Raw genomic sequence first — 14859 nt, 5'->3', positions numbered from 1 at the left:
AGCTTTGATATCATAAAAGAACAGACCCAAAACTTTTGAACAGTAGGGTATATCTTTTTTCATTTTGTTTTGTTAATATTAAGTAATATATTTATACTCTGAAATAAGTATTTAAAGGGTTAGTTCACCCAAAAATGAAATTGATGTCATTAATGACTCACTCTAACGTCGTTCCACACCCGTAAGACCTCCGTTCATCTTCAGAACACAGTTTAAGATATTTTATATTTAGTCCGAGAGCTTTTCTGTTCCTTCATGAATGTGAATGAATGCACACTATACTGTCCATGTCCAGAAAGGGAATAAAACATCATCAAAATAGTCCATATGTGACATCAGTTAGTTCATTAGAATCTCTTGAAGCATCGAAAATACATTTTGGTCCAAAAATCACAAAAACAACGACTTTATTCAGCATTGTCTTCTCTTCCGCGTTTGTGTTCAATCCTCAAATAAAGATTCAAATGGTTATGAATCAGTGTATTGATTCATGATTCGGATCGCCAGTGTCACGTGATTTCAGCAGTCTGACACGCGATCCGAATCATGAATCAATACACTGATTCATAACCGTTTGAATCTTTATTTGAGGATAATTATGTGATATATTTCATGTTTGGGTGAACTAACCCTTTTAGTCGCATTTTGAATGAGTACCAAATTGGATGCAAAGATTTTCACTCACTCAAAAAAGAACCTGTCTGTACCAGAAAACTAAAATTGGTTGACAGTGTAAATAGAGAGGCAGTATATGAAGGTTAACACATCAGGTTGACTATAATGCATCAAAAATGTTTTATTTGAATAGCAGACTGCGCTGCTGGCTCTCTGCCTGACTGTCTTCGTGTATTGCTGAGTTTTATTTTGCGTGCGAGATCGAAGCTCTTCTTTATGGCTTGAGTGCGACCTTTGTCAACCCCTGTGAATTAGCTAGAAGCGTATCAGCTGCGCCGGCCTTTTCTCGACCGTCCTATTAGCTGAGTAAAGCAAAGCGGAGGTCACCTTTAAGTAACCTTATCTTGTAATTGGGTTCAAGGTTAAGTGACCTGGGAGCGGAGAGGTCCAGGGTTAAGGTTGGGGTGACGGGGAGGGAGGCAGCATTTAATCACAAATGGGGGAAGAAATCAAGGACCAGGATTCAACTGTCTGGGTCAGACCTCTGTGCGATCTGACCGTTGGGGTGAAGGGAAGTTGTCAAGCAGCCCATATTCAAGCCAAGGTCCTCGAAGCTTTTAACCTTAGCGCAAATCGATACGGGCAGCGACGGGGCTAATATTTATCTTACAGATGGGAGTATTAAACGAGGGCTTTGCCAGACCTTCCCTTGACAGACCGGTAGCATCCCGAAACTCCTCTAATTGAAATGTATGCGGGAAAACGGCAGATGAATGAAAAACAGCCCTGACAGCTTTTCGCTCCAGCGACTGCCCCACATTAGCTGCCCGCGAGGAGATGAATGACCAGCGGCGCGGGTTCAGCCGGAGCGACCCACAGACCCGTCCACTACCAAGGGCAAGGAAATTGGCCAGATTAAAGAGCTTGTAAATAACAAGTCATAAACATCTGCCTTATAAGATCGTCCGTCCACATGGGCCTCCATCTAATGTTTGTGTTTGCCCATCAAACTCTTACAGTCTTTTGGATAAGCTGTACAGTGTTACTGAAGAAAAAAATACTTAAATGTATTCTTCATATTGTTTTTTCCATGATCCTTTGCTTTAAAGTTACTGTTAGTTACTATATATATATATATATATATATATATATGTGTGTATATGTATGTGTGTGTGTATATGTATGTGTGTGTATGTATATATATATATATATATATATATATAGTAACTAACAGTACTTTTAAAGCAAAGGATCATGGAAAAAACAATATGAACATACATACATACATACACACACACATACATACATACATACATATATATAGGCAATACATAGAACATTTTAATGATAATAATTTCATAATGATTTTGTTGGCAGTGATTTAAGTGGGATTTATTTGTTTTAAATAGGATCTCTGCTTTAAATCTTATTGGCAAAAGTCAGATTCATCTCAGTGAATTTGTCCGGACAAACATTGTACACACAACATTATACACGCATCGCATGTTCGATTTCAAATTGTGCAATAAATATAGATCATTATACAAGTTAATACTGCTTTTTATGATCATGTATTGTTTTATCACAATGATTAATAATTAATCAGCCTATTTTTGCCAAAAATATTTGCAATTTTTTGGCCTTTAATAACTGTGCCAGCTTGCTCAGTTAACAAAAGCATAATATAATAAATTAGTGCTGTCAAATCGCATCTAAAGTAAAAGTTTGCTTATAAAATATATGTGTATGCATACAGTAGTGTGTGTATGTGTATTTATGTATATATATATGCATATATATAGGTATATATATATAGGTACATATATATAGGTAGGAATATAATGTAGATACACAAAATAGCTAAAAAAAAAATTCTAAGGACATTTTTCAAATTTCACTAGGATATTCAAACTTTTATTCTAAAACATTTTTATTATATATTTAGTGTTGTCAAATCAATCAATCACATCTAACATAAAAGTTTGTTTATAAAGTGTAAGTATATATCCACATGTCCACACTTTATAAACAAACTTTTATGTTAGATGTGGTTAATCGATTTGACAACACTAAATATATAATATAAAAAAAATTTAGAATAAAAGTTTGAATATCCTAGTGAAATTTGAAAAATTTCCTAAGAATTTTTTTTTTTTAGCTATTTTGTGTATCTACATTACATTAAAAATGTATATATACAGCGTCTAGTGACTATGAAAAACAGCCACTGGAAACAATGCCTTGATTATTTAGCATTTTTACAGATTTTAGTTTGCATTAAAACAGCAGTAATGTTGGTTTGGTCAAAATACTGATTTTAAAGAAAATGCAGAATGTATTTGTGCACCTAATGTCAAGTGTTGGTATGCATGCATGATACTTGTTCTGATGTCGTTCTAATGGAAGATGTGCTTACTTTGAGTATTAATGCCTGTTTGGATAGCTCTCATAAAGCTGTTGCAAGGTATGCAAAACTGAATGCCAGCTAAGAGCTTGAAGAAAACACTTATTGATTTTATTGAAATTCACACTATTCTAAAGATGCATTCCTCTGCGACAGCAGTACTAGTTAATGCACATCTGCAATGCATGTTTACTATGAAACAAAGTTATTGATTGTTGTGTTTAACACTCATTTAATTGTAAACTCTATTATAGCCCCCAATAATCCCATAAAGTTTTTAATAATTCAGAGATACAATTATGTGTGCGCAGATGCAATACTTTCAATTATTCTGTCCTCTGACAATTTGCTTTAAACACCCTCTCCCTTCCCCTTCAATTTATTGGCTGCCATCTTTGACCCGAAGAGTGACCCCTATCTTAAACACATTTCAATGCAGCCAACAAAATTAATCTGACAGATAAATCACGGTCTTACAAATGCTTGTGGCGTGGAAGACAAGGTCAAAGTCACAGAGGGAATATAAAATTAAGCTAGAATCAGAGTAGCATTATAACATGTACTCCATATCTGAAGGTTAAAAAAAATGAAGATACGGATATTCTAGAAGCAGCGGTTTGCTGTCTGCCGTCTCGGCACTGTTAATAGGCCAGGTCATTTTAAACAGTCTACAGCTAGCAGCTGATTTGATTTGTATGACAAGTCAGCCAATCGAGCATATTCTCAATGACCTTTGAACTCAGCGCTTTCCAGTTGGCTGCTTGGGGATGCCACCTTCACTTGACCCCTCACCCTACACAGCCATTCCATGGTCATGTGAGAAAGCAGGGCCAGCACAGCATGTCTAAAAGAGTCAGTGTTTATCTATATACCTGCCACTATTAAGCTTTTTATTTTGATTATACACATGCAGTGTGTATTATAGCTGCTTGTGAATGTAAAATGTCAAACTTTTAAAGATAACAAAGATGCGCACGACAAATAAAGTTATTGTCTCCTGAAAGAATTGATTCTGAACTTCGTCAGCAATTCCAGTATCTTACGAACCTACTTATATTTGTAACAAATGTGCATAATGCCAGCCTATGGTCTTCTCTTCTGGTGAACAACGTCAACTTTGATCTGGCTTCAAACACTGGAGTTGCTGAGACTGGAAGAGTTTGGCTCGTGTTGCATGTTACTGTGAATCCACATTGCATGCATTTTGAAAGAAACAAGGAATCGCGCTCTAACTGATACAAAAAAACAGGCCATCATTACTGTTCGTATAGCTGTGTATCAAGTGCTGAGGAAACCTCCAGAACTGTAATCCATATACAGTAATGGCCGTTTTATTTCCGACCCGCACTGCAAGCAGTAGACCAATTACAAAAGACTAGCCTGTCTGACCAATCAGAGCAGAGTTAGCTCTTGAAACGAGAGATCAAAATTAGCATAATTTAAAGGCACAATATTGCTGGGTCCTAATTTGCCTACTTGTACTACGACCTAGAAGTACTGTTTTTATGAAGGTAAGTCCTGTCACCATTTAAACTGCCCTGTCAATCATCACAGTTAAAATCCTCCCCATTCCGTTTAATTTCCTAAATATAGCCGCACGTTGATCTGTCATTTGTGGGTCTTTAATGCAGAGACTCTCCTCGTGTGTTTGCACTAAAAATATAAGGATGTATTTAAAAGTGAATGGCCAAACGTGTCATTACAAAAGTTCACAATGCTGCTGCAGGACCAGGTGAAATATAATGTGGTGGATAACACTGAACACTGATAATTGATCACTCAAACCCCTTTATCTAAACCTCTCTATTTAACCATCGGACTCAAACATCCATCATGTTTGTAGTTTTTTTGTTCTTTTTATCTGCGTTTGTAGTTCTACTCGAATCCTCGTTCAACTCGCAATGGGCTGTGGGCAATATCAGCCGTTAGAGTGTGTGTCGAAATAGTAGTCTTTGGAAAACTTTTTTAAACATACTACGATTTGGAACATACTAATTATATTTTCTAATACTATTTAGTATGGATGGTTTGGGAATTGGGACGCAGGGCATGAAATTTTCGCCACTTGATGTCATTTATTCAAAACAAAGGTGTGGCTTGAATGACAATGACATGAATGATCGTGGATTCCTTCACTGATAGAAGGGAATCAGACGGACTCGGGCAAAAATTGTAGTTCATGGATGAGCTAATGATCGAGAGCCATGGGAGCGGAACAAGGCAGCTGGAGCGAATGCTAATAAGAGACTCCTGCGATACACATTCGTCTCGACTCTCGAGTCCAGCGGAGATTTTATTGTTGCAGTCGGCAACTTCTGCTCTTTTTGCAGCATATGTGGTGTAACCCAGCGCTCTTTTACATTATTAAAAAACAATCATTCTAAATATATTTGAGTGTGTTGAAAGTTATATTATAATGCTTGGTGGCTGGTATGAGACAAATGTTGCACTTTGCAGTAATCTAGATCAATATTAGAATATCATATTAATAAAAACTGGATGCTAATTGACATGCAATTCATTTTACAATAAATTGCAGAGTATCCAAAAGGTGGCTCACCTGTCTAATAAAAAAACTGTCATATATTTAGCAATTGTGTTTAGCACTTCTATTAATTGTCTTCTGTATTTCCATGGTTTCTACAGAATCGAGGGTAACGAGGATATGACGTCATTGACGGGAGACGCAATGGCACGGTCCGTGTCCTGGAACAATTTAAACATTGTTGGGAACATTTTGGATAATACAAGTACAGAAGTCAACTTAATATATTAAACTGTTCTAGTGTTTTTTTTGGGACAAATTTAACTACAAAAAAATCTGTGAAATTGATGGCAGCTGTGGTTGCTTGACCTTTTACATAAAAAGTATAGTAACAACATTTTAGGCTTTACAGATTCACCTCAAAGTAAAAAAAAAAAAAAAAAAAATTATTAGGTTACATTAACAGATATAATGTTAATATGCCAACCTACATCTATTTTGTACATTTATAATACATTGACACAACCACCAAAAAACACTAATGGTAATGAGAAAGCCACAAAGCTAAGCTCTTCCAAAAGCTGAGGTAAATACAACGTGCGCACTATGTATAGAAGCACAATTCTGACATTTTTTCTTGCAATTAAAAGTTTACATCTTTGCAGAAACTTATTTTCTCAGAATTGTGAGATGTAAATTCACATTTGTAAGTTATAAACTCAGAATTGTGAAACATAAACTTGCAATTATGAGAAATATAGTTATAATTGCTAAATATGAGACAAAACCCTAATGTGCATAACTGATAAGAAAAATAAGAAACAGTTATGAATGAAAAACAAACAAACAATGATTTAAGGATTTTCACAGTACATTATAAGATGATTTGTTCTTTTATTTTTTATCTTAATTTTTTTTAATCTCCAACCCTGAGCTCCAATTAATTTGCATTATTTACAACAGTGCTTAAATGCACTTGAGGTCAGTTCATTAGAAATCCAATTCTTAATGAAATTTGTCTGTCTGTTGACCAAGCCATCATTTGGGTTCAGAAATTTAGTAATATAGACCAATTTGTAGCAGATGTCACAGTTACGTCACTTACAGCTGTCTGCGCATAAAAATAGTGGTAACAAGTGGAGGAAAATCCACAGAATAAGATCATTTTTGTTGAGCCTTTGTATGTCAGAATCGTAATGTAAAAATAAGGTCTTCATTTGTATATAATTCTGTCCTTGAAAACGCCCTTCGAAGCTGAACGCAGACGTTTGTGTTGCAAGTCACAGACTGGATGCGATAATAAAAGTGTAAAATTATTATTTTTATTTAAATTATTAAATAGAAACCGCCTTACAGGGACAATACAAGCCCTCTTATTACCTAACCCTACCCAATAAATGCTTATATTATAATTAAACATTTCGTTAGGCACTTTATTTCAACATTGAGAACATTTTCTTAATTTTTATTGAAAATAAACGCCTTTCCGATGTGATTTGTGATGAAAAAAGAGAGAAGAGCAAACTCTGCAAAAGGCAGATTTGAACCTGTTTTTATTTTTATCTTGTTCGGCACAGCCAGGCTTTGTTAGAAGAGCTAGTGCGAATAGCACTTTTTTTTCTGTCTTTCATGGATTGCTACTGCAGAACTGTCATTTCCTGCCACCCGATAGGCTCTGCCCACAAAAGTCATCACTTTTTGCAAACACAAAATAGGTCCATGGCATATGGAAAAATATTCATTACTTTATGGCTATTTTTAAATCACTTTTGAAGCTTGACAGCCCCAGTCATTATTCATTGTCGAGTCACCTTAGATGTTCCATGGAAGAAGAAGAAAATATAAGCAGCTTTGGAACGACACAAGGGTCAGGGTGAGTTAATAATCTTCATTTTAAGTGAACTATTCCAAGTCTTTAAGGTGATGTGGTGCGATTACACCAATCTGTAGACAGCTACTGTTCAGCAACACAAGGAACATCCTCCTTATTTTACAGCTGGTGGGATTAAGGGGGCTTCCTGTCCCATGACTGACCTTAAAAGCCAATCCAGATGTCCTACAGCCCTCGAGACAAAGAACTCAGGTGACATATCTTATCTTGAGGGCACTTGAGCTCCTCTTCTAAAGAGGCGGTTTTTTAAGTGCTCCGTCATCCCGGCAAATGCCTTTTCAATTATTGCACGAGTTTCTTCCTCGCTTGTCTGCAAACACCGTAATTGTCCAGGAGAGAGCATTATGTATTCAGAACAGCTTCAGAGGTTTGTCTGGGGTTAAAAGTGACACATCTCTGAATATTAGATAAAGGAAAAGGCCACACAAATGGAACCTCAAAGAGCGGTTAATGCTCATGAAGAGATTGGAGGATTAGGTGGTCCTCAGGGCCAGATTTTATGCTGAGCTCATAGTATAGTCCTTAAGCCAGCAAAAGACTCACAAATGGAGGGCACAAAAGATGAATATGTAGGAACAAATCTGCAGAATCCTTTTAGAAATCTGATACACTTTAGTTCAAAAGTTAGGGGTTCGTGAGATTAAAAAAAATATGTTTTTGAATTCTCTTATGCTCACCAAGCCTGCATTTGTTTAATCAAAAAAAATGTTGATTATATATATATATATATATTCAGCATCACATGATATTCTAATATACTGATTTGCTACTCAAGGAACATTTATTATTAGTCAGTGGCTATTTACACTAAGTGAAAATAGTGATATATATTCTATTTACACCATGTAAAAGTAGCAGTTCTTTGCAATATGCGTAAATAGTAATTAGATGCCATTCATACTTTATTTTGGCAGATAGATACTATTTGCAATTTAGTATTGTCGTACATTAACTGCAATAATAAGTGTAAATTATAATATTTATTCAAATTATTAAAGGGTTAGTTCACCCAAAAATGAAATTGATGTCATTAATGACTCACCCTAATGTCGTTCCACACCTGTAAGACCTCCGTTCATCTTCAGAACACAGTTTAAGATATTTAATCGTTAATCCGAGAGCGTATCCAAGTGTATGCACACTATACTGTCCATGTCCTGAAGGAAATAAAAACATCATCAAAGTAAGTCCATATGAGACATCAGTGGGTTAGTCAGAATCTCTTGAAGCATCAGAAATACATTTTGGTCCAAAAATAACAAAAACGACGACTTTAATCAGCATTGTCTTCTCTTCTGGTGTCATGACAAATCCTGTCCGCCTATGAAATCGTGTCCGCTGGTAGCGGTTTTAAATGCCTGATCAAAAGTTGTTATACATCGTTCTGGACAAGCAATTGTTTAAAAATAAACTATGAATTCATTGCCATACTAAGTACACACATACACACGCAAAACATTTATTTGAAATATGTTATTGATTGCTCTGGGAGCAAAAACATGTTCTGAATTATTTTGACTGATAAACTAAGTACCAATACAAAATCATGACATAGTAATGTACCTATAATGTAAATAATAAAGAATAAATAAATAAAAAACAGCAATATACAGAACAGGTGCACAAAATAAATAGATTATGTACGATATATGCTTGTATTAATATCTTATATACTTATATAAGCAATTATAGCTTCAGTTATATACTACTATATGAAACATATGATTTGTAAGACATTAAAGACTATTTTAACACAATTTAAACAGCAAAAATCAAAACGTCATTTTGTAAGAATTTTAATCAGGCTCTGAACAGATTACCCATTAAAATTTCTTTCAGCAAATAGAATCGCTCTGGGGGTCCTTGCGGACACAATTTCATAGTGGACAGGATTTGTCATGACACCGGGTTTGATTTCAATCCTCAAATAAAGATTTGAATGGTTATGAATCAGCGGACTGATTCATGATTCAGATCACCAATGTCACGTGATTTCAGCAGTTTGGCAGTTTCGCGATTCGAATCATGAATCAATATGCTGATTCATAAACGTTCAAATCTTTATCTGAGGATTGAAAACAAACCCGGAAGAGAAGGGTTTTTGGGTGAACTAACCCTTTAAATGGATGCCACATTAATGGGAAAATAAAAGCCCTCCCTGTTCCTACCCAATACTCTATTAAACATTTCCTTCATTTTTATTTAAAGTATGACTTTCCGATGTGATATCCAGTAGCAAAAGGCGGATTTGAAACTGGGTCGATCACGTCAAAACCTAGTTCTATGAGCCTTACGCCCTACTGATATATCTGTATATTGCTGTTTTTTTTTAATAAAAAAATTATTTATTATTTACATTATAGGTACATTACTATATCATGATTTTGTATTGGTACTTACATACATACATACATCTTTTTTAATCTTGTTGTAAAATTGTTGGCCGGAGCTAGTGTAAATATTCAACGGTTATTTAATATTTATAGGTTATTATCTATAGATCAGAGGTTCTCGACTGACACACTAAACATGCCAGAAAGCAAATAATGAAATGCATCAAACCATAGTTGGGATCATCAAATGCCATATGTTCCATTAAACTCTTATATTCCTGATATTAACACAGGTTGTGTGATGTGCCCTTGTCCTTGAAAACCATAAAAATAACTGTGCAAGGGAAAAGAAAACAACCCAGACTACATTAAATAAGGGTCCAACTGCACTGAGGATTAACATGATTGATGCTAAGCACTAGATATTTTCCTGTTTAACTGTTCAGTTTGTCATGTTCATATGTTGCTTTATTTTAATTATGCTTGTAGTTACGCAGTTCATCTTATAGGGATAGTTCACCCAAATATGAAAATTCTGTCATCATTTACTTTCCCTCAAGATGTTACACACAAAAGCAGATATCTTGAAGAATGTTGGGAACCAGACAGTTGATGGTAGCCATTGACTTCCATAAAAGAAAGAAACTCATACAGGTTTGGAACAACTTAAAGGTGAACAAATGAGGGGGGCAATTTTTTTGGTTGGACTATCCCTTTAATACATTTCAAGAACATTTGAATATCAGTGCTGTTTTAGTTCACCTCTTTGGTTCTAAAGCAAAACCAGTCAACAAGACACTCATCATCCCACATACCGTATTTCTATTTTCCCTGGGCCTTCAAATTCCCCTTGTTCAGTTCATAACATCATTCTACCCTTCCATTTCTCCTCGCTTCTCTTCCTTTCTCAGTATAAGGTTGTCAGAGTTTTTGGGATCCGGTGAGCTGTGAAATCGCACAAATTGCTGTTGCTTTACGTCTGGCCCGGTGACAGAAAGAGAAAGAGGAGGAGGAGAGAGAAGAGAGATTTTCTGCTCCAACACTTCTGAACCTTTCCTGCCCCCCCTGTAATCACACACAGACACAGAAGCACACGCACAGCTGCAAAACTGCATCACCCATACCCCCCCAATCTCTAATCCACTCTCATCATACAATCCCCCCACCCCCACCCCTGTTCCCACTCAGCAACACCTCCACCACTTTGCTTCAGAATCCGGGTCACTTCACTGAACAACCACGCGAGGCCTCGAGACTGAGTGATAAAACCTTCCTACATGGTACTGCATTCTCTGATAAAACCAACACTTCCAACAACTAATATACACAAGTGTCACAAGCACTAACACCGGTCAAAGTGTGATGTTTCAGACCAATATCTGGGCAAACATTTGTAATGAGGCTTGGTGTGTTTTGAAACTATCCATCAATCAGTTCTGGCATTATTTACTCACTCTCATGTTGTTCCAAACCTGTGTTCCTTCTTTTAGAGCATGACAGGTTGCCTAGTAATTTGCATATGTTGTGTGTGTATCTACTAGTAATATAAAACAAAGTGATCATTTTGATCTGCTTTTTGACTTTGTTGGACGGTATCCACACACACCTGGTTCACTATATTTTTGGGGATTTTGTAAACTGCACAAACTGTATATTATGTCCCCTTACACTACCCCTAAACCTAACTTAGGCTACCCGCCAGAGAAAACTTTCTGCTTTGCCGCATGAGTCAGCGTGCATTCAGGTTGAAGTCCCCACCGGGATAGAGAAACACACACATACACACACACACAAAATAATCAATATTTGCGATGGTGGGAGAATGAAGAGTTCAAACCTTAAACAGTTGCACGTTCACGAGCTGGCCAGCTTCTTTGAGTCCATTGTTTAAAGGCAGATGTAGCCTATACTTCCCTCTTGTGGTGGTTTGCTGATACCACATTCTCAACTTATTTTTCTCTGTAGGGCTAATGCCGTCTTCACGTGCTATTGGAAATTTGATGCTTTCCACTTCTGAAGTCGTGATTACGAGCTCATTCCATTAAAATCGTGGAATATGAGGGCGTTCATGTTACATTTTTTACCTAGGAAACTCGTATTTACGATAATTCCGAGAGCACGTGTGAATTCAGCATCAACTGTCTGTATTTTGTACCTTTGAGGTTTCAGTTATTTTTTAGGATGTTTTAGAAGAGCACCATGTAGGCTAGTGCTGTAAGGTATGTAGCCTGTGCTCTGATTCGCGTCTTGACAGTTAACTTTTTTCGAGGCTATTGTCGTGTTTTTGAACATTTCTCCTCACGCAACGCGGGAAAATCTATACGCCCAACACTTATGAGATATATAAACAACAGTTTTACCTTTCTCATTTGTGCATTTATGTAATTAATTGCGTTTAAAGCAGAATTTTAAAACTTTCAGACATAGAGAGAACTTTTCTACTGACCGTCAACGTTTGTTTGCCGTTGGGAGGCACTGTGATTTTGACGAAGCAACACTTTAGTGTCTCCCGATAAATGGAAGAAGACGAGATTTGTTATACCCCTCATAATACATTTCCTTCACGTGCTATCGGAATCAATAGTTTCCTAGTAAAAAAAAAAAAACTCAAGTCAAAATTTGAATGTGATGAGCTTGTAATCCCGACTAAAGAAGTGGAAAGTAGGAAATTTCCGATAGCATGTGAAGGCAACAATAGTTCCGATGTCATAGGGACATACTATTCCTTTCGTTAGTTTGAATACTGCTGTTGAAGAGGCGACAGGTGGAAAACAATCAGAGCTGTTGGATATAAACAAAGAGCACGTAGCCTAGCCTATCCATTACTTCTCATTTAGCCTACTGCAGTTGGCGTCTTGATAGCATTAAAAGTTAAAACACTCGGCGTATAGTTAGAAATATGCAGCATAAGCCAACTGTTGTTCGTTTGTTATTATTGTACATTTTAACCTCAAGAAGTTTTGTTCTTCACTTTGCCTTGCCTTGGCATAGGAATCCGTCTACCCCTGTGATTGTGCTATGCTATGCCAAATTGCCAATATTTAACGCTAGAAAATAAAGTAGCCTAAAAACTGTACGAGCTGCACTGCACTTTATTTTTCAGTGACTGTGGAAGTATGTGAGGACAAAGATAACAGCTAATCTAACAAAAGGGGAAACAAAATGCATGATCTACCGATCTAAATCCAAGAAGAAAAAAAGAAGGAAGTGACAGAAATCCTACAGCACCATGGACAGTACCATAACTTGTTTTGGATATAGCTACCTTTTTCAAAGAAATTATGTTTCCTACTTTTAAGGTAATATTATGCTGAAATATAAAAGGGCTTAAATGATACAGTGGAAAGTACACAAAATACTTGGAAAATAGATATAGGGTAAAACAAATGTATTTGACTTCCTTTGTTTATGGTGTTCAATTTGAGTGAAGAGTTAAAACCACAAGCAATGAAGGCAACAGTGAAGAAAGGGAAAAGCACTAGAAGAAGTCGACAGCGGAGAGGAGGTGATGAACTGAATTTCCCCCAAAAGAAGTAGCCTATGAAAAGACTGAGAATTGATGAAGGACACCTGACACCCTAGAGGGATGCTTAACAGGATATTTAATATTGCTGGTTAAGGCTTTTGTTTTATTTAATTTTGTATTGTGTTTTTTATTGTTACTATTGCCTTCTTTTAGACTACTTCCTCAAACTACAAACCTCAAACTAAGCCTAAAAAACCCCCACAAAGCATCACTCCTGAAGAACTACAACCTGCTGGCTGGTGAGTACTTTATGGATTAGGCTAGATTTGACTATCCTTAGCCTACCTGCAGGGGTGTCGGACAGGGGGTACTAGTGGAACTGAGTAACAGGGGCCCTCGTCGAGTGGGAGCCGTATATTGATATTCCATAATATTAACATGACAAAAAATCTCATAGTTGTTAGGGGCCCACCCCTTGGTTCTGTGACCGGGGTCCAACATTTGGTGCTGCACCCCTGCCTACCTGAATAATCATAGGGTTAAAGGTGTAAGATAAAAAGACACCGACTTAAACTCCCATGATCCGTCAGCCATTTCCCTTCTGTCACATGCCTGAAATGTTTTACACTGTATGATTCAGTGCTGAAGAAATCTTAAAATGTCTCCATTCAGTTTGAATAATGTTCATTACATTCAGCCCTCACAGCATTGAATGGGTGATACCATGAAAATCTAATTGTTTCCATTAAAGTTGTGGTGCAGTAATGAAGAAAGATAAATGCTTTTTTAAATTTTAAAACACCAGGAAACACACTGCTCCAGTTTCTATGTATGTCACATACATAACCAACCAACCATGTGGCAATTGTATTTTTATTAATGCCAACATATATTTTGTAATCACAACATACAGTAACTTGGACAAATGCAATGGAGACAATAACTGCACATAAGGTGGGCACGGCTTTATTTTGCATTTCACAGTACAGTATAATATCATGTCATATCTATACACTTTATTATAAAAAAGTACATTTTAACTTTATGTTTATGGTTCTTTATGTTGACAGTATTACACAAAAATACATTTTACTCACCTCTATGATTTTAAAAATATGTTGTTGAATATGTTCTATTTGTTGGATAATAATAAATTGTTGGACTTCAACTTTGTAACAAAACAAAACAAAAAGATACAGTCCAGATCTTGTTTATCTGATAATCTGCATTTGTGGTGGAACAAATTAAAGTCAAAGGCATTGTTGACTATAATTGTGTGTAAATGTTTTCAAATGTACAAAAAAAAAAGGAAGGAAGGAAGCTGTTCATTGAAGCATAAGAAACCTTTCCATTAAATTAAAACTCTCTCACACACACACACACACACACACACACACACACAGAACTCAAACTAATTTACTCCAAATTTCAAATGCATGCCTTTAATAAAATATAAAAATAATCTTTCATGGAATTGGGGTCGGATATTTTCTTTAATTAATATAAAATTCTATTATCCATTAATGCCTGACATTAGTAAATGCCCGTATTTAGTATACACCCAATCAATTATAGGCTATAAAATAAATATTATAGAATACGATTGCTGAGATCCATTAAAATGACTGACGGAGCGATACATGGTCTGATCTCTGCAAGCAACCT

The 14859-nt window shown here is 36.1% G+C and overlaps 1 protein-coding gene across 15 annotated transcripts in view; it reads right to left on the bottom strand.

The window, feature by feature from the left end:
* LOC137082639 (uncharacterized) overlaps positions 1 to 14859 on the bottom strand; it is a 56880-nt gene that overhangs the window by 12176 nt on the left and 29845 nt on the right. For 7 of the 15 annotated variants that reach the window (XM_067447949.1, XM_067447948.1, XM_067447950.1 and 4 more), the window contains 2 exons: positions 11424 to 11440; positions 8438 to 8552 (listed from right to left, as the gene is read on the bottom strand). The exons of 4 other annotated variants lie outside the window; for them this stretch is intronic. In XM_067447949.1, the coding sequence (XP_067304050.1) occupies positions 8438 to 8552; positions 11424 to 11440 (132 nt within the window). Of the gene's footprint in view, positions 1 to 8437; positions 8553 to 11423; positions 11441 to 14133; positions 14461 to 14737; positions 14858 to 14859 lie in introns of those variants that run through there. 4 more of the 15 variants (XR_010906374.1, XR_010906379.1, XR_010906380.1 and 1 more) reach the window with 3 other exon arrangements.

This window comes from Pseudorasbora parva, chromosome 7 (assembly GCF_024679245.1).
Source record: "Pseudorasbora parva isolate DD20220531a chromosome 7, ASM2467924v1, whole genome shotgun sequence".
NCBI lineage: Eukaryota > Metazoa > Chordata > Actinopteri > Cypriniformes > Gobionidae > Pseudorasbora > Pseudorasbora parva.
The sequence above is the reverse complement of the archived record's forward strand: the minus strand, read 5'-3'. Positions and strand labels throughout refer to the sequence as shown.